This window comes from Plodia interpunctella, chromosome 6, assembly GCF_027563975.2.
Source record: "Plodia interpunctella isolate USDA-ARS_2022_Savannah chromosome 6, ilPloInte3.2, whole genome shotgun sequence".
Taxonomy (NCBI): Eukaryota; Metazoa; Arthropoda; class Insecta; order Lepidoptera; family Pyralidae; genus Plodia; species Plodia interpunctella.
The window spans coordinates 8,609,515-8,630,373 of NC_071299.1; the positions used below are offsets into that span (position 1 = coordinate 8,609,515).

The window sequence follows — 20,859 nt, forward strand, 5'->3', positions numbered from 1 at the left end:
TTTAAATTTAAATATTCTTAAGCTATATCTACGTGTGTAAAATAAATACATATTATATAACTCCATCAAAGTAATAATAGAAAAGACAAAATGTATAGAAGTTTCCGATCAGTTTATTAATAAAGCGAGTATTATAACGTTTGCTACTTGTTTAAAATTTTATTCGAATTTATTTAGTAATTTCTAAAATATATTTATTTCAGTGAAACTTATTAACATTATAACAATTTTCACTATAATGTATATGAAAGAGTACGTGATGACTTCTTATATATAAGATATAAATGTATAGGTACAAGAAATAAACTTTCTAAATTTACATGAACAAAATAAAAAAAACTAATGCGACTATAATTGACACACTTAAATTTTACTTAACTTTATTTATTTCAGTAAATTCGACATTCAAACAACTCTTATTGATCCTGCTTGGTGCTTCTAGGTCCCTCTTAGTTTTCTTCTTGTAGTTTCTGAAGTAGAAGTTCATGAAGAGAAAGAAGAAAGAGCAGATGCTGATGACGCAGAACCAATGGAAGTAACCCGGGATAGGACAAGGAGTCAGTTTCTGCTGATAGTAGAGATCCGAGACAACCAGAACAAACTGAACCTGGAATTAAACAAAAACAGTTATATTTAGTCCGTATGAGGCATAGATTCACTCTCACCACCGCGTGAGGGAGAATCTATGCCTCATACGGAACACGCGGAATGTTTGTTTATGCTGACTCTGCGAATAACAGGGTCAGCATAAAAGTAAATATAAAATTGTGATGTATACTATTATTATAAACAGGTAAGCGTTTGTGAGTTTGTATGTTTGAGCGGATTATCTCCAAAACTACCGATTACAAAAATTCTTTCACCATTAGAAAAATCCGCTCCGGGCAAAATCTATTTTATTACAAAATTATGAAGATTCGGCTATAATATTATTGACCGCCTGACGATAAATGTGATTGAGAATTCTAATGTTGCCAGTCGGGTGTCTAAGATATGGTACGATATTCACAGGAGTATGTGGAGGGTTCTATTTTGGGGCCGTGCCGATCGCCGCAATGATATTTTTATTTGTAAAAAATAGAATAAAATAAATTATTGTAAATGTAAACATTTTGCGAAGAGTTTCTTGATTGGCATTAAAAAGTTATTTAACAAAACTAAATAAGTATAATATTCTCTACTCACCAACTGGACTTTGGTTAAATGCTTCTTCCACCAAACATACTTCGCGTACTCTGGTCCCAATGATGAGATTCCGTAATAAGCGTACATCAACACATGAACAAAACTGTTCAGGAGACCAACCACCACGAAATGGTCAGTAGGATGATGCATCAGATGAAGCCAGGTCCATGACACCATCGCAGTGTGATGGTAAAGGTGAAGGAAAGTAATCTGATTGTCTTTCTTGCGGAGGACGAAGAAAACTGTGTCTAGGAGGTCCAAATGCTTTGCTATGAAGTACGGGTATATTTCATTTATCACCTGTGAAGATAATTTATTTTACAAACACGTTTAGGAGACCACGTGACCTGAAATTCATGATACATGAAATTTCATGATACATTTGGTATAGAAATCTGCGTTTAAAATGAAAGGAAATGTCAATTTTAGTGAGAATAAGTACGACATATACGATAGATTATGACATCAGCACAAATCTAGATAATCCATCGAACATAAAAACATACATAATAAATAGGTACTTACCTCTTGTAAATCATTGCCTTGTGGACACCGTGTTGTTATTATGCCGTGTCTCCAAATATATCGAGTATACTGTAAACAATTAATAATGAAGTTAAATAATTATAAAGCCATGTAGATAGGCTGTAGAGCCTAACAATATGAAAAAACGTGTAAGTCGTGTACAATTAGCATTACATAATGTTCTAAGTACAGAGTTTTTTAAATAAAAAATCTACAATTTTAGCTATTTAATTAAATAAAAGTTGCAAGACTAGAACACAACGCCTACAAAATAAAAGTAGCAAAAACACTCACAATGAACACTAAGTAAACCGAGTATATAACTTGAAAGGCGTTGTACCATAGCAATATTTTCGTCAATTTGTATGGGGGCTGGTTTTGCATTATTTCTGGTAAAGCCTTCTTCACTGAGATCAAGTATATAGCTACTATGATGGTGATCCAAGATAAGGTATCGGCAAGGGTCCATGTCGGGATCGAATCTGTAATAATGATTGTAAATTAAACGTCATAGTCAAGAAAATCGAATAGAAGGAAAAATGTATGCGAGAAGGAAATAGGAAAATGAAAAACGAAAAGGGCATAGGTTTATAAGGAAGAGAGTAAGAGTGTTATCGTAAAGGGAGCGATGCATCAAAACGATGGATAAACATAGAGATAGGTAGATGGAACTCCATCGATAAGACCGTTGTTCTTAAATATGTTGAATGAAAAAAAATGTCATCATTCGGCCTCTTTCCGCCCACACTGCTGAGGATAGGTTATCTTTTGCACGTCAACCATTTTTACATCTTCTGTTTCACTCGTCTACGTACGCCCTGTGACTTTGGATTTCTTGTTATGCAAACACCCAACAGGGTACATAACATATTGTACTAAACTATAAGCATATGGGACCTGATGTACGTATATGAATAGCAATAGTGATTTTGAATTGAATTGATATGTCGTCCATTTCATTACAGGATGTCCGACACTTCTTCACTTAGTAACTGTACTTTTTTAAAAATTTTGTATGTATTATTCACTAAGTAAGCGATATTTAATTGTATTATGTATATATAAATATTTTTTTATTGTGTATGAAGACAAATGTATGGCTTCACTCCAAATTAAAACTTTTTATCATATTTCAGAATTATAACGGCTATTTATTATTTAGTAGTAAATTGCCACGATAAATCGTCAATGAATTCGGGTAAGATCAAGTGGCGTACACTATTAACGGTATGACTTCGAAAGACTTCTGAATTATTTATGAAAATCCTTAAGTCAAATTTGATTTCGCAAATTGGTGACCAAAGTTCAAATCCATGTTGTTGACATTCACAAAGATCACAAGTTGTTTGGGATCTGAGTATAACCTGTACTTATATACTACCTTGTGGAACTTGAAACATCTAGCCGGTATACTCAGGAGCACACAAACATATCTAAACTCACTGCAAATCGCCACTTTTAACATAGCAGAAGTCCATACATGTAACTTGCATAAGATAGACTGTATCTATAAATCTATATTTGTTATCACATTTTCTTTAGCTTCTCAAATTTTTGCGTCAATTATTAGAACACCTAACATTAGTTTTAAATTTCCTATGGTTTTGGAGCTAATATTTCAGACAATATCTTTATGTTACAGTTTAAATCAGGCAAGGGTAAAACATTAATTTGTTAACAGAAAATATAATTGCAGGACACCTTTTAATAACCTTATTAAGAGAAACAGGATATATTCCTTCTTATTTCATCGATTACATAATATAGTCGCAATCAATTACCCAATTATCATTGTGTGTAGCTTGTATATTTATTTAGCAATCACATTATTTGTAAATCAATTGAATAGATGACAATGCATTAACGTGGCTTGATAGTTAATCAAGTTGTTGTTTAAGCAACAAAACTTTTGCATAGATGATTGGTTTCTTTATTTTCAAACGAGCTGCGACACGCGTCTTTCCTCACGGAAATTCCTACAAAGATGTGACTGGAATTTGCAAAATGGGACGACATAGCATATTGACCTTGTTAAGGGCTATTACTTGAAGGGTAAAACAGGACTCAATTACTAAGACTCCGCAGTCCCTTTGTCACCAAGCCGTGGCTTATTCCACTAAATCCCAAAAATCGTTCCACTTCAACCCCAACATGTTTATTTCAAGCTGTATCTCAATAACCGTGATTACAATTATCACAGATGATGTATTTCAATTGCCGCTAAACAAGATTAATATAGTCTCAAAAACAGATTCAAAAAAATATTTATTAGCCAAAAAACGCGATTTTTATGCCGTTCTTATAGATAATTGATTAGGAACCCTTCGTACGCGAGTCCGACTCGCACGAGGAACACAAATTTGGATGCAACAGGGAACACGCAGAGATAAGGGAGAGATCCAGAAGTGCATTATGTAGATTGCATTACTCCATTTAGATTTTCATTCTAATTATTTAGGTAAATAATGAATCTTTGAAAAACTAACCGTATCCTCCTTGGATCTCCTTGAAAATCACTTCACTGGCTTCCATTTTGAAATGAAACTACACAACTAAAAGTCACACGTATTTCATTAACCAACTCTCAACATGATATAAAACGAAATGAAGTTTTCGTAACAAATTAGCTCCCGCAATCAATTTATTTATATAGTACACCCATTACCATTGTATTCAAATAACTTCGTTTGTTCTAATTAAGTAATGACACAAAGTTTATCCAACACCAACATAAAACTGATATCATTCCGTAATTTACTTACTTTGAAATAATTATTATGCGAAGAAATCCATATCCATACGATCCATATACAGGCTTCCATAAAATGATAAAGGGAAAAGGTTTGTATTTTTGTTTGTAATTAATAAACTTAAAAACTATTGGGCCGTTTTTGATCAAATTAGTCACAGACACAGACGGAACATACAGGGGTGACATAGGCTATTTTTGTCATTCCCTTCACGTGTAGGGGAGGCAAAAATAGTTTTTTCCAAGAGTGGTCAAATAGACCACATGACTTTGGCTGTGTGATGAATGTGTATACCCATACCAAATTACAATATTTTAGTATTAGTTACGGACTGACAGACGTTGATCATCACGACCAAAAAATTTCTTGTCACAATTTGATTGAAAATAGTCTGATTATGGTCACTCACACAAAGTGTTACTTTTTTATTCAGAAAATATTCTTTTATTCAAAAAAAGAACGTGACGTACGAGGTATTAACGTTTCGCCATACGCACGGCTACGAACAGAAACCTGGAGGATATCATCGAGATACACGACGTTTTCTTATAAAATACCATAAAAGTTACTGTAACACAACAGCGCTGGCATTTGACCTGGTTATGTAATAAAATTGTATAGCCATTTATAACGATTGTAAAATTCGTGGCTACGGCTTAGTTCATAACACACTGATATTTAGACTCATTCAGTACATCTTTCTCGTACGTTGGGTAATATATTTCAAGCCCGGCGTGGCCAAGATATGTACTTTCAAAATACTTGATGACATTCTGTGTTAAGCAATTGTTTGTATTAAAATTGACATTGCTTCACAGATTACAATGCTGTTATGCTGGTCTAGCATTAATAGTAGAACCTAACCTAACCAGCTAATTTTGCAGATTGTAAAAGTCAATTAAGGGAAAGGGAAGAAAGCTAGCACCTGTCACTATTTCAGAATCGTTTCCCAAATATCCACTTCACCATTAAACCTGTTATAGCCAGCTTCGAGATTCACGACTCTTGGCTCTGCCTACCCCATAATTTATAAAGACGTGATAACATATATCCAGATACTTCAATGAGATGGATGGTTTAGCACCATTTACCATTCTCGATCTTCAAAATTCGTAAAAAGTATATTGTATCTCATTTATACCGATCGACCTTCCTATTGGACCTCTTTCTTGAATTCGTACGGTATCCATTGGTCAGGTTCATGATTATTCAATATGTAGATCAGATATTTTTCGTAGTTCCATTGGGCACCGTTTATAATAAATAGTTCGAATGAGTCTTACTGTGAAGGTATAGGTAGAGTCGAATTATGAAGATCCAGTAGAACTTGAAATATAAAGATAGAATATAAGATCATATTGATTTTAAAATTATAAAAGCTTTACATCTTTACAGATTTGTTATGTTTTTATTGATTTAACTTCTACCTTACGAACCAGTGCAAATTTTCCTCGATCGACTGGTTAAAATAATTATATCACTATAGGGAGCTATCGTTTCTATGCAAAGTCTACATTACCAAAAATGTATAAGAATTAATTTTCATAGCAAATAAATAATAAGTGTAATTTTGAACATTATTATAATTTTTAATATTTAATGATAAACATATGATGTTCCTTCTATCAGCAATCCCTATAAGCTTGCAATAGGTCTACAACTCACAGAGACACTAGTTGCAGTTTTATAAGTAGGTAACCATTTGTAGGTTATTTAGGTCACATTAAAAAATAAGACAATTTCGACGACACCTTAGGTAACATAATTATGTACAACATTTGGTATGCCCTCCGCGTATGTCTGTTTAGAAACTTTTAAACCACGGATTTTGATGCAGTTTTCTCTGTCATTAATACAATTTATTCCCAATGGTGAAACCTCGTGTGAAGCGGGCTCGCCGCTACTAATATTATAAATGCGAAAGTTTGTCAGGATGTGTATATGTTACTGTAAAAGTCCGTATACAGGTAAATCTTAGGTTTTTTCAGAAAATGTTAGGATTTACCGGTATGGGTTGGTAAATGTAAGGATTTTTAAATAATTGACGATTTTTTCGGGCTTTTGCCATTGGAATTTAGTATATGCTGGGTTTTGCGACTGACGGTTGGTAAATGTTGGTTTTGGGAATAAAACAATGATTAATTCTTATTAATCATTTATTTTTCAGTCAAAACCTTACATATTTTTATGTAGGTATCATAATTATGAGAGTAATTAATTAACTAAGTAATTAGTCAAATCCTTATCTATTTTAAATTATTGTCATTTGGTAAGTATTTTTATTAATAAATGTTTTTAACTTTTAAAGGTAATATATTTAAAAATTAAGTTATAACCTTTAAAATACTTCTTAAATAGTAAAAAATAACAAAAGTAAAATTATTTTCTCAACATTTACCGTACCTTCGATGTTAATCTTAAGATTTACCAAGTGATGGTGGTAAAAGTTCGAATCGCAAAATTGTTCGGACTTTTACCATTAAGAGTTGGTAAATCTTAGGTTTTACTGGAATATCTTAGGATTTACGGTAGTTCGTGCTTTTACGGTAACATATACACACATCTTCATGTATAATAGTACCTATGTAAGTTTTGTTACAGATTATTATAAAATTTGGTACATGGATAGAATATAATCAGGGTAAATACATATTTTATTCCGAAATTTCCACAGGAGCGAAGCACCGGAGCGCAGCTAGTAACACATAAATTGTTTTAAAAACGATCTAGAAGTAAATTTATTGCTAGCTAGTAAAGGCGTTCGTATCTCCTGAAGACGCGAAGCGAGTGTTGTTGCCACTCAGAAAACTACTGCCAGGACCGAACAGGTCTAGGTTCAGACCTTGCATCATAAGCCTGAATCGTCTAATGGGAGAATCCACAAGAGCTTATCTACAAGCTGATACGTTCGAGGTTCATATCGGTACAAGATATTTCCAAGTGCCACTGTATTAAAGACCCTCACGGTAAACTCATATAGATATAAATAAAGAAAAAACTACTGGACCGATTTTGATGAAATTTGGCACAGCATTGGTTATAACGTTCAAATCAGAAACAGTTTAGTAACTAAAGCTACTATTTTATGGTCTTTCCCGAGCGAAGCTATGAGTACTAATAGTATATATATAAATTACAATCATCTTTATCTGCTGTCACTGATGTCGCGGGATCCAGGAATAGAGGAAGACCTAAGAAGAAATGGATGGAGTGTGTCAAGGATAGTATGAACAGGAAAGGAGTATCAACGGATATGGCAAATGACAGAACGAAATGGAAGGAACTTACATACTGTGCCGACCCCACATGAGTGGGATAAGGGCAAGAAGAAGAAGAAGAAGAAGACTGATGTCGCTGTACATAAATAAAGTGGTAAACTAGATGAGTGATCATTGCCCTACCATGTTTTGCTCCTTCCTAGAATGAAAATAAACACTAATGGAGAACATTGCAATAGGGACATGTATTGCTGCAATATGTTTCCCAATACAATATACTTAGTATGACAATTCACCAGTGACGATATCGACTAAGTTCTTACTTCCACATACCTTAATTCCTATGTGTTTCATCCAGAATAATGATCGAAAGTAAATTGCTGGAATCTACTCCGAAAACAATACTATTTGGCAGTGATGTAGTTTTAGTATTTCTCAGTTTTAATTAAATTGTTTTTAAGAAAAATTCTGCGACAGACTTATGAAAAAATTGAAGTCAGTAAATAGGAGACGAAATAAATTAACAAATCGTTGTATAATCGTGGACCGTTTTATAAATCTGTCTCATTAATGCCCCACGGTATGACAATCAATAAACCATTACACTCAACTTTGACTTGGAATTTTGTCTCAAAAAACGGTCTCAGTTTCTATATAATGCATTTATTGTATTGTACATAACCAAATGTATCACACTAGCAACGCGTCCTTGCTTCGCTCGGTTAAAACCATAATAAACTCAGGAATTGCACTATTGGTGAAAACCGTACGAAAATCCGTCCGGTATCGTTTTTGAGTATATCGCGTTTATACAGACAGATGCGATAAGGTAATATGTTTTTATCATAAAAATATGTATATTAAGGGCGTCCTTATTACTGTAACAAATTTCTTTCAGGCGACTATTTGGGAAAGCGTGCAGTATGTCTTCAAAATCAAGATAAAGCAAAAAAAATGTTAGACTAATTTTGCAAATAAAAATAACATGTCCCTTGGCGATTTACAATCACTTGCGAAGTTAAGACACCGGCAGGGTTGTGAAATCAGCAGGCTCGAGCTCAGCGGCTCTCAGTAGTAATTCAGACACCGTGACTGGCTGCTGCTCAGCGCTGCAACCTTTCGACAACCCTGGTGAGTGAACTTGACCTTGAGAAAATTTTGAAATACGTTTACGTCACACTTATCGTAGGTTGGCGCGTTTGAAACTTGTACCTGAGTGTTTTTCCAATTGAAAATAATTCTGGCTGAAATATTTTTTCAGCTGTACTATTTTTTTTATAGAACACCCAATTCAAATTTGACTAGTAGATGCTCAGGTGTTTCTAGGAGTGCGTTCAGAAGATGCACTAGCATCAGAGGATATGGATGTGTTATAAAATTTTCTAGTATACCTATTATATTCCTTGTGTGCATTAAAAATTAACCAATCGCCATTCTATTCTATAGGCTCAATTGCAAATATACGTTATGGTTTTAGTAATTGGCATATAATTCTTTCTTAATTAACACCTTTTTTTCTAAATTAGGACTTAGCCTGAAATAAAAGAACTATATTTCTAGATTACTATTATTTAAATAACTAATACATAAAAAATTTCCAGAATGAAGATTAATTAATAATTATTATATTTATTCGCACTTATGTATGTATTTATGCATAACAAACAACTCACACACACATTTTTGTTTCGAATCTATATTTAAATCACAATTAAAAGTTCATTCAACATAAAGATCAATTAACATAGTTCTTGTCAGTAAAGTTCTTTCAATCTCTCTCTATTCTCAGCCATTTTCCAGTTAACTTAATATAGGCACTAATGATAACTACACATTAAGCTCTGGAAATATTATATTGTAATGGGGTCATGTATTGCTGCAATATGTTTCCCAATATAATATACTTAGTAAGAAAATTTACTAGAGACGATATCGTAGTCGAAATAGTTTTATTCCACACATCCTAATTCCTATGTGTTGCATCCAGAATGCCTACCACGAAACACGTAACATGTTACTAACGTCCACACGCTGTCTTTTTTCCCCATATCGTGTACGCATCGTGTAAAAAAAGAGAGAACGTGTGTGGACGCAATGACGTGCCACGTGTTTTCGTGGTAGCCCCCCGAGAACAAGAGATAATTTTCTATTGTTGAATATATGTATGACCTTGACCCCGTTTCGTAAGTTACGTTACAGGCGCATTCGCATCGCAGTAATTAAATAAATTTTATACACTTGACCTTGGATTTTGCAACACTGTCATGAAAGTTTTATTCTTGATCATACATGTACGTAGTAGGTCAATTATTTACCATTTTTCGTATTATTTTCAATCATGTGTACGTACTATTACTACTTATATCCTGAGGATAATTTCGCGAACGTTCTGCGAGCGTTCTTAATGGAGTTTCAATATACTTTATTATTGCAGACCTACCATCAACTTTTACTGAACGATTCCAATGTAACTCAGTTCAATTTAGGAACCGAAAATGAATCGCATTCATACAAAAAGTCGATGGTACGAATTTGCGATGCAGATCAGTTTAGGTCGTAAAGCGGATCGCGTTAAGAGGTGATGGTAACCCTCCTACACTTTTTAATATTATTTGGCAAAATCCGATTTCTAGTGTTTGTAGTTTCCAGATTTCTAGATTAAAATAAACCAACCCAATAAACTAAAAGAAGTAAGAGTTCACAATCTACAATTAATGTTGCTAACAGATCTGTAGCATATCTAGATACCCCTATACAGGCAGGTTACATAAGTCATGTATGTACAAATCAATTAACCAGACTAAAGTGTCCAAAAGTAGCTTAAGTGAAACCACGAAGGCTGACAAACATATAATCTGTGGTCGTAACTGAGGTCAATGGTAATGGTGCCACCTTGACATGGAAGACCACTAATTATGGAAGATGTTATGTCTGTCTGTCATAACTTCTTATCATTGGTGAGGTGTATGTTGTGACGCAAAAATATTTGGTACTATTGTCTCTCATTAATCTGAGTATCCTAACAATGTCATTATCGGCTGCTACGCCTTGAAGCCTAGGGTTTGTTTAAAAGAGTCCTCATGATGCCTCACTGTAAATCAAGTCAAAACTTTTTTTTCATAAATAATAAAATAAATAATAAATAAATATATTAGGACAAATTACACAGACTGAGCTAGCCCCAAAGTAAGTTCTATACTTGTGTTATGGGATACTAACTCAACGATACTACATTTTATAACATATGCATATATAGATAAACATCCAAGCCAATCCGGACCAAACAGAAAAATATCATTTTCCATCATGACCTGACCGGGGATCGAACCCGGGACCTCTCGGTTCAGAGGCAAGCACTTTACCACTACGCCACCGAGGTCGTCGGGGTCTTTTTAGACCTTATTGGATTTAAAAAAATGTTACTAATTTACGACGTAGGTCTTTGATAACTGTGTAATCTAAATTATTTCAGTATGAATTCCGAAAACCATAAGAATATCCCTTCTCATCCGAAGTTTTGATTACAAAAGTAGATTTCATTCGAGAGTAAAACGTAAATAAAATAAAACGTAATGTTGCGTTCTTGCTCTACGTTTTGTAACTTTAAACGAAAATTCGCAAGTATTTGTAACACTTCGGTTGTTTTTTTATTGTCCCTCTTGTAACAACAGTACCTATTTGTAAATTCAATTAAACTGTTTGTTTTTATTGTCAGGTCGATGAAATTCCATAGTAAATAACGCAAGTTATATATAACAAATACGAATCAAAACACACAGGTTACATGAACTTGGACTACTTACATAGTACATACTTAATTAATGTATTTTTAACAAATCAAAACTAAATCATTTATTCAGTAATTAGGCCTTCATAGGCACTTTTTCACGTCATACTCTAAATTAAATGATATAAAGCTACAAACTACTAGCATTTCGGAATGAACACTGATGAGAAGAAATGCCGAAAGAAAATCATTCAAACAATGTAGGTCCCTATTATGCCAGAAGGGCTTACCATTTTTTAAATATAAATTTATGTATATTTTTTTATCAATAATATAACAATGTAAGTACAAATACGAATCAAAACACACAGGTTACATGAACTGAGTACATGGTCAAAAGGTAACTAAATTTATGTAATACATGTAGTTTTACTTGTAACGTTATAAACTCTCTTCAGTTTTTATGTTATTAGTTCTAACTTGCCTGCTACTGTATACATATATCCATGTATCAACCTGTCGGCAGCTGATTGTATGTGATCTATACAGGGACATAGTCAACCATTGTACGTGTATTTATCTTGTATTAATTTGATGTACTTACTTTCGTTGAAAAAGTTAATACAAACAAGCAAATCTTCCAATAGTAGGTGGGTCGTGATAGGAATAAGAAAGAAAGGGTAACAAAATGCGTTTGTTGAGCTGTAAGACTAAAAGTATTTCAACAATAAATTTAATTATTTTCATAGATTAATATTTCTAGCATGATTAAAAGTATTTATTTACAATTTCAATATATATCATTTTTATTACCTTTTTTATTATTTGAAATAAAATCTCTCTCTCTCTCTCTATTATCTGAGCGTTTTTTCTGTGTCCAATTTCTCCTTCACTTTGCACCTCCGCATTCTTAGCTGTCCAACGGCACCATTGAAATAAATAGTCTGAAGTTCAATTAAAACAAAAATAAAATCATCGAACAAATTATAAATTACAATAACACAATTGGGATATTTTTTTATTAGGATAACTTCATTAACAATTTCCTTACCATCATATTTTACAACAATAAAATCAAAGAACACAGATTCAATCGATTCAGCTTACAACATTATAAGACAAATATTGTACGATAACCTTCAGGCAGGCAGTGGGAGAAGTGTCCACTTATTGCGACACTAGTTGCAACACGCGTTTTTGCGTCCGGTACCCTATTCCGTGGTATCGATAAATACCGAGTGTTGGCGTTGAGTAATTAATCGATGATTCGATTAGGCAATCGGTACAGCACTATATTGTATTAGGAATGCACTTGTAGATCTAGATGTTTTTGATTCTTGTGAAAAGCAAAAAGCCCTTTGAATTCCTCTTTTTCTTGTCGACTTGTTAATCGGACAATTTTTTTACTATTAATCATATCTACCTGTAGACGCCTGCTATGCCTAATAATGTAATAGTTTTAAATAGTAGTTGGCCACAGCCAATACAATATGTGAGCCCTATATCATCTTGTAAAAATGAAAATCCAAAGCTTAATTTATGATATATGTACTACCTGGAGCGTATTATAGTTCCTACGAAATATGTATTAAATTTAATAATAAAATCTTCATCCCAAAATGCTCTTAGCCCATTCAATCTTAAGTCACCTTTACAATTAATCATAACGCTATGACATTGCTTAAAGGCTTTGTTACTTGACTTGAGTTGACAAGTGACGACCTCGCTAAAATAAAAGAGCTAACTACAATACAGCCCAGTTGACAGGTGAATGAACTGGCTCGACAATTCTTTACGTAATTGCATTTGTAAAATTAGTTATCCTTTTTTTTGTTTACACGAGATTTACAGTACTAACTGTGCCTGCTACTTCGTTTGCGCGCTGTTCACAATAAGTAAAAATTTCTTTTTTATTCGCTAGGACTTAAACAATCAGTCTATCAACCGAACAGTTTATTTGTTTGAACGTCGTAAATTATATTACTTAGTTTCTTAATTAACACTCATCAGATCACATTCTCGCTTTCTTCCTCATTAATAAAGCGTATGAGCCCAGGATTTAAAATTCGACTTTTTCTTCATACGGTTGCAGCATCAGACCATTTTCACGCATATCATTCTTGTTGGTGGCATCATGCAAAGAGTTGTGGGGTTTCCCCTTCACCTGGCGGAAAAAATACACACAGATTTATTCTATTAGTTCTCTTGTTCTATTTATTCTTCACATTTAATTTATTTTGAATTCGTTGACTTAATTTTTGTATACATTTTGTAATCTCTGTCCAGAAATGTCGTTTAGCGAGTTATCGATTTTGCGTACTTTCGTAATAAACAGGTGTGCCCGCGGTTTGAGTCCCAAAATATTGAGTGAACAGAAAAATATCTAAATTACGTGTATAATCATTTTGTATGATTTAGGTATAGCGTTTACTTTAACTATTTCAAAAGACGTAAATTTCTCGTGAAACATTCTTATTTTATATCGAGTAAATTGAATGAATACAATACTGATTATTTTTTATTTAGAAGATATAAGAATTTTAGTTCTCTCTTTCTATCATCATCGTTTTCCCGTTTGTTTCCTTCGAGAACGTTCAGCAGTCCCGAATCCGCTTTCAAATTGTTTCCCTTTCACTTCGCCTGATCGTAGACGGCCTTAGTTAATAAAACTATAGCATGCATATCCCTAACAACATCGGAATATCAAAATTCTAACGCTATTTATTATTATCAGCTTAATACGTACCTATGTATTAAGATGGCGGTAAGCAGTCGTAAAGTCATGTCAGATGCCTTTAGGCAACTTGAATAAAATCTGACACCAGTGTTAGCACTAACACACTCGATATAATGATGATGACTTTAATACACAACTGAGTTTTTTGCCACATACGCTATAATAAATAAGGTACACGACCAGCGGCGGCACTCAGTTTTCTTACTACTTTGTCACGATGTCTCTTTTCTATAGGCGCCAAATTTGTACATGCGTAAGCATTCGATCTGCCTATAAGTTCAGCAACCTTGACCCATAGAGGGCACGATCGCAAGGTCGCCACATTGCAATGTTTGATAGGTAGGTTAGTGATACGAACTATTTTTCCAATCATGAAGCCATTTTTATTTAGAAGAGGAACATATATAACTAATCTGTAATTACATGAAACTTACATGATAATGGCAACCTTTGTTTTTATTTTTTTTTGTATAAATATATGTCATTTTACAAAGATTCACTTTTTTGACACAAGTTTTTAGTTTTTATTGTAGTCAGAAAGGTCTAGTTGCATTCAACGTAAAAAAAAAAAAAACAAATTTTTAGGGTACCTCCCCTACACGTGAACTGAAATTGGGAATGATTTTTATTTTTTACTCTTTTCTATGGTATTGAGTTTTTGGATTAAACGTAAATTATTAACTTTTAAAGTATCTATATCCGTTAGAGTCAAGTGTACCAACGGAATGGTTGTTGTTAGAAACTACCCGCCACTTTCTGGAAGATGTGTTGAAAAGAGGAAATCGGAATATCTTGCCAGATTTTATAATTTGGCCCCGCGGGATACATAAAAGGAATCCCGTTAAATGTTATTCACATTTAATGGGATTTCTTTAGAAAATGTTATTCACATTTAATGGGATTTCTTTTATTTACATTCCGATTTCCCAAATTAACTCTCTGAAAAGATTTGAAAGGATGATGCATTTGACGAGCGTCTTTAAGCTTTATTGGTGGTTCAATGGCGAAAGTCAAACGTTACGGTATTAGTAATTATATATAACGAAATTAGAAGAAACCTCACACCTGAGTTGGCTTTATAAGTTTACGAGTGAGTCGACCAACTGTATTCTATTATAAAGCTCCGAACAACTCCATGGAAAATATTTAGACCTACTTCTTATTATCCATAACTTACCAAAGTTTAAACTAAACTTATATTAACAATCTAGCTTTTGCCCACAACTTCGTATGTGTGTAAAAATATGTTTCCCGTAGGAATTTCAGGAAATCCCTTCTTAGTGCTTCTCTACACTGTCCTAGGAACTTACACACCAAATTTCAGCTTTCTACGCCCAATAGTTCCGGCTGTGCGTTGTCTGTCAGTCAGTCAGTGAGTCAGTCACTTAGTAACGCAAGAGTTTTATATATATAGATAATAGATAGATAATGATAATTGATTGTTTGATTTGATTGTTGTAGTAAACTACGGAACCCTACACTGTGCATAACCCGACACGCACTTAGCCGGTTATTGTTTTCCATCGTGAGAACTTCATAACCAAGCTATTATGATGAAGAATTTTTTCTCACAGCCTATTTATTCAATTTGTACAAGAATTGTTGGTACAATAGTACAATATTAGTTTTTAACACTTTAAATTTAATAAAGCATTTATCACTATCATCAATCAATTTCAATACATATAATGAAACAGAAAAAAACCTTGTCTGTACATTTCATATATTAACAAAAAAAGTTATTTGGGGCAATGAATAAACAGTAATAGGGTATGAATTAAAAAAATGATATGGAATTCAAACAGAATAGCTCCAATTTAATGTTTCATAAAATCCGTCCAGGTTAGGCATAACTAAATAACAAACATTACCATTCACTGAAGACATAGAGTCCACGCGAACGAGGTCGCGGGCATCAGCTAGTTTTTAAATAATGATTCAGAGATGTATGGTATTTTTTTCAACTTTTTTATGGTATTTTTCCTACGCTTAATGGCATTTTTCCTACGCCTAATAACAGCTTATTTATGTTTTCACATAACGACCTATATATAAAGATACTGTCTATGGCGCAGTATGTTCAGTGTCGTAATGCTAGACGGAACGACGCGCGGCAAAAACTGAGCTCGCATCTGCACGCCTTGACCCACTGGCTGACAGGTTCCACGCGATGCGGACGTTTTTTAACGGCCTGTCAATTTGTCAGTCACGCCGTCATGTAGCAGGGATGAGACGAAACAAGAGAGATTATTTAATGCCGGTTATACACTAGGCAGGCTTGAAGCGGTGGTGGTGTAATGGTTAAGACGCCCGCCTGGAGATCGAAAGGTTCTAGGTTCGAATCCTACTTGTGCCACGTGAGTTTGTATACCAATCTGTCTCATGTATAGTAGTTTTCATCGACCACCACTTGCTTCCGGTGAAGGAAAACATCGTGAGGAAACCTGGTTGTTTATTATTAACTTGTGTGTGAAATGGAGAAGGCAATGGCAAACCACTCCATTGATAATGCCAAGAAAGTGGTTGTGTGTTTCATTCCACGTAATGACCACGACCCTCAGCCATGAGGAATTCGGATATGAATATACACTAGGCAAACAATTCGCCAAACTTAAAAGCTGTTGGTCGTTGTCGTTGTTGTATTTGCAGTCGATAAAACTCGCCAATCCGCAATGGACCCGTAGTGGGTCATGGCCCATACTCCTTATCCATCCATAAGGAAGGCCAGTGCCCCAGCAGTGGGGATGTTAATATGGCTGATAATAATGATAATAACAAACTACGCTGTGTACCTTCATTCGCCTCGGTATCTGAATTCCCCGATAGTATACCGGCGTAATGGACAACACTCAACGACTCTCCCACACTAGGCTTGTATCACAGAAACGGGCACAAACATACAAAACTGCTGACATAGGTACATTATATCTGTGATCACAATTACAAATGTTTTTCCGTTCCCAACGGAATCAAACCCAAGAGCTCCAAATAGCGGACAGCATGATGATCACTACGCACTCATAACAATCCATACATTACATACATTTTGCGTGACAGACACTTTCGCATTTATAATATTAGTAGGATAGTTTAAGAAATAAAATGACAGCAATATCCATTTAAATTGGATTTTGCAATATTCTTATGCATTTTTTATATTTTTTCCTGATCAAAACTGATAAGTAAATTAAACTAATTATTTTTTTAAAGTCTACTAATTAAAAATTATATGCAGACCTTCAAGAAACCAGCAGTTTTGGATTCCAACTTAGTTTGTAATTATTATGAGAAAGGGATTGCGATACATCTATTGCAACATTTTACCATCGCATCAGTATAAGTTAACTTTTGTGTTAATTGTATATTGAGACAAAAATTAACAATTTATATTGAGAAATTTATACAATCTATGACGAAGCGCCACTTTGTTACCAAAGGACATTTTGCATAAAAGGCATTTTGTGAAAGGGTCATTTTGCTACATGGAAATTTTGCTAAAGAAGCAATTTACGAAAAGGACATTATTTAAAAGGGGCAGTACGCGACCAGGGGTCGTTTTGCGAAAATACAAACAAACACATACTATTCACAATTTATGAATACGGAGACACAAAACAGAAATTTAAACGACACGAAAATACCACTTATAAAATAGCTACCTTTCTAATCTATCTTATTCACCAAAATATTCAAGAAAACATCCAAATAGTAATGTTACCCTGCAAGTAATGTTCTATGTACTATGTTTACGAGTCGAAAACAACAATATTTTAATAACTACATATATCTAATGATGAGATGTCTATCTTGTCATCGTTTCGTACCCATGTGCGTAATAGAATGTATTTCATTAATTAAAATACATTTCAAACAAGTATTGACAATGCCACGAATTGTCATAAAAGTATTGCTACGCAAATTACTTATATTTAATACCTTAGTATCATTGTATTATTATCGTAGTACATAACAAACACACAAACTTATATATTCACATTTTTTTTCGTTTATAATTATTTGAATCTAAATCAATTACGATTATTTTATATTTCCATCAGTTTTAGATAATAATTGGCATGAGACACGAAAACAATAAAAAGTACTTAGTTAATAAACAAGAAATCTTTGCGAAATCTTGTACCACATTATGAGTTACTCAGAAACGTTTCCATTAGTTTATGAAGTCATTTATACCATAAAGAAAAAACTGATTTCATGCTAAAGACGCTATTGAAGAGGTCACAACTCGCATAGAATCTCACGTGCCATCTTCAGGCGGCATATACTTCTGTTCCGAGTTATCATCTAGATAGAAGACATCATTGCCCTTGCGCACAAGGTCAATATACCCGCAAATTTTTTTGGTTACCTCGTTTATCTAGATAATAATCTGCCTATACGTTGTCATCAAACTCATGACAACGAAATACGCGTCAATTAAGTTTTAAATATAATCTGTCAATATTTAAGTATTCTTCGTAGACAATGACATAACTTTTGCGAACAAAACACAATATGTGCGTGTGGTCTGAGGGTCCGCTTCTTGAAATTCAATGAAAATATAATAAGTCGAGAAAAAAATTGCCGTTTATATAAATTTTAATGTCATTATCGGCAAATTATATTAATCAAATCATGGCTTCACGTAAAAGCTCATAACTTTTATTAATTTTCTTACAATATTCTCCTCTTTTTCGAGAAAAGGGACGGAAATCAGTAGTAGGAGGCCTAAAAAGCAAGCGTGTACAATGTTGCCATGATGTTACACATCACAAGTAGGCTCGCTCGGTTTATTTTTTAAATACAATTATTATAATGTGTCCTACGAAACAATCAGAACAAGTTTGGAGGAGTGACATAATTTAGAATATGGAACCAGTTTGATATTGTACAACAACTTATTTAAAATATTATTACACTGTCATAAACAGTTCGCTAAGCTGCTCAGTTGTGTTCTTATTTCAAAAATAATCTGTGGTAGGCGCATGCCCAACAGTGGACAAACGGCTGAGATGACGAAGTTGCAAAAGTTATTTAAAAGCGGAAACGACGACGAAAATACGGTAGGAAAATAAATTTCCTGAAATAATTGTTAATTAAAAAACTTGAAATAATTCATTTTGTTTATCCTTACATATTTTATAAAACAAAATACTCTGCCTGTGTATGTGTGTCTATTCGCGATCAACTCAACCGTTATCCGAGCGAAGCCGGGACGGGCCGCTAGTTGATAATATTACTACCAATTTGAGTTGTAAATAGTAATTAAAATAAAAAATACATATTTTTATTGACCATCCATTTCATAATAAAGCATTAAAAGTTAGATGTAATAATATAGTATGTTCTTATGAAACCCAGCGGGTTATTTTTGTGTCGGTATGACATAATATTATTTGGATCTCATGTTTTATTCATGCAGCTAAAATAAGGATAATTTTGCATAAGAAAACCTCATTTACACAATATATGTAACATTGCATTGTTTCTATTACAGTATCTTTGCTTGGAAACAATGATTATTTTAGTGACTTATTAGAATGTCTTTCTGGAGTTTCATCCACTGCATATAAATATGTTGCACAGTTAAGTATTTACATTTTGCCCTTATTTTGTTTTGAAACATGAAATGCCAAAGTTTTCGCTCCATTTTTCTTATTCGGTCCTACGTACGTCTACCTTACAAACTCATGCAAATGTGCCGGTCTAACAATTGCTTATCCATTGTGTTACGGTTCTCTGCGATCAACTTGATCTGAGGTATTTTTAATTGGCCACCGTTTTTAATCCGAATAAATCACACCGATCTACATAAAAATTGTATTTTTATGATTTGCATTTATGGTAGACATCCTTAAATATCTACTATAAATTATATTTCAGTGTGATCGCGTATGCAACTTTTCAAAATCAGTATCATTACTAGCTACTATTTCCTAAATACTGTTACAATAATCATTGATCGTAATAGAATTTTCATTTGCACATCAAAGTTTATAAAGGACTGCCATGTTTAGACATTCGAACATCCTTGGGGTCGACTGACCCGGGGCCGGTACTTGGCCAATCGTGAGGAAACAACTCGTTTGCATAGTGCGCCCGCGCAACATTTGATAACACGATCAAACGCGGCTTATTGAATTATTCTGTTTCATGGAAAACCTTCACATTACTACACTAAAACTTATTACTAGCATGTGAACGCATGCATCTTTCCGTGAATAACGTAAGAGTTGATAAAAGGACCCATATGCCCTTGGTAGTTCCTGGTATTGGTAAAATTCCTGTTGGTTATTGGTAAAGCTATCTGACTCTGAGCTTCGCTCTTCAACGGCTGAGGAAGGAAATGTTCAAATGGGAGATAGAATATTAAATATATAAGGGTATAAAATCATTGCTGAATCAAAATCGGAAGGATTTTGTTTCAAAAATTATTTCTAATTATGAAGTTCTAAAGAACTAATATTAAAATTAATAGTTAAACATCAGCTCTGAATGAAAAATACTAGTCATAATTCTAGAATTAACTTCTTGTTCTTACTAGTAAGAACTCCCCTTACGTAGCGGAAATCAAGACGAATAAGTTATTAAACATATGTAATTATATTCGTACTCGTATAATCTTTATGTATGGGTCATTAATAATGGCTAAGATCTTATTAATTTTATTTACTCTTTACTTACGTTTAATCTCAGCTTACCAACACACGTATCTTC

The 20,859-nt window shown here is 33.7% G+C and overlaps 2 protein-coding genes across 2 annotated transcripts in view; one reads left to right on the plus strand and one right to left on the minus strand.

The window, feature by feature from the left end:
• Positions 1–116: 116 nt before the first annotated feature.
• LOC128670732 (very long chain fatty acid elongase 7-like) lies at positions 117–4,326 on the minus strand. Its single transcript, XM_053746675.2, has 5 exons — positions 4,197–4,326; positions 2,005–2,192; positions 1,711–1,779; positions 1,186–1,485; positions 117–607 (listed from the first exon to the last, which is right to left on the minus strand). The coding sequence occupies exons 1-5, from the start codon at positions 4,240–4,242 to the stop codon at positions 371–373; spliced, it is 840 nt and encodes a 279-aa protein (XP_053602650.1). The 5' UTR covers positions 4,243–4,326; the 3' UTR covers positions 117–370.
• A 4,396-nt stretch (positions 4,327–8,722) lies between these two features.
• LOC128670738 (very long chain fatty acid elongase 7-like) overlaps positions 8,723–20,859 on the plus strand; it is a 52,324-nt gene continuing 40,187 nt past the window's right edge. The window contains exon 1 of the mRNA XM_053746687.1: positions 8,723–8,809. The gene's annotated coding sequence lies outside the window, so the exon portion shown is untranslated. The remainder of the gene's footprint in view (positions 8,810–20,859) is intronic.

What these genes read in the sequence shown, in the direction of transcription:
- LOC128670732 (XM_053746675.2), bottom strand. Translation starts at nt 4,242, where the DNA reads ATGGAAGCCAGTGAAGTGATTTTCAAGGAGATCCAAGGAGGATACG. An exon ending in CGGTTTACTTAGTGTTCATT is followed by an intron (nt 1,780 to 2,004) that starts GTGAGTGTTTTT and finishes AATTGTTTACAG; the next exon opens with TATACTCGATATATTTGGAG. An exon ending in ATTTAACCAAAGTCCAGTTG is followed by an intron (nt 608 to 1,185) that starts GTGAGTAGAGAA and finishes GTTTAATTCCAG; the next exon opens with GTTCAGTTTGTTCTGGTTGT.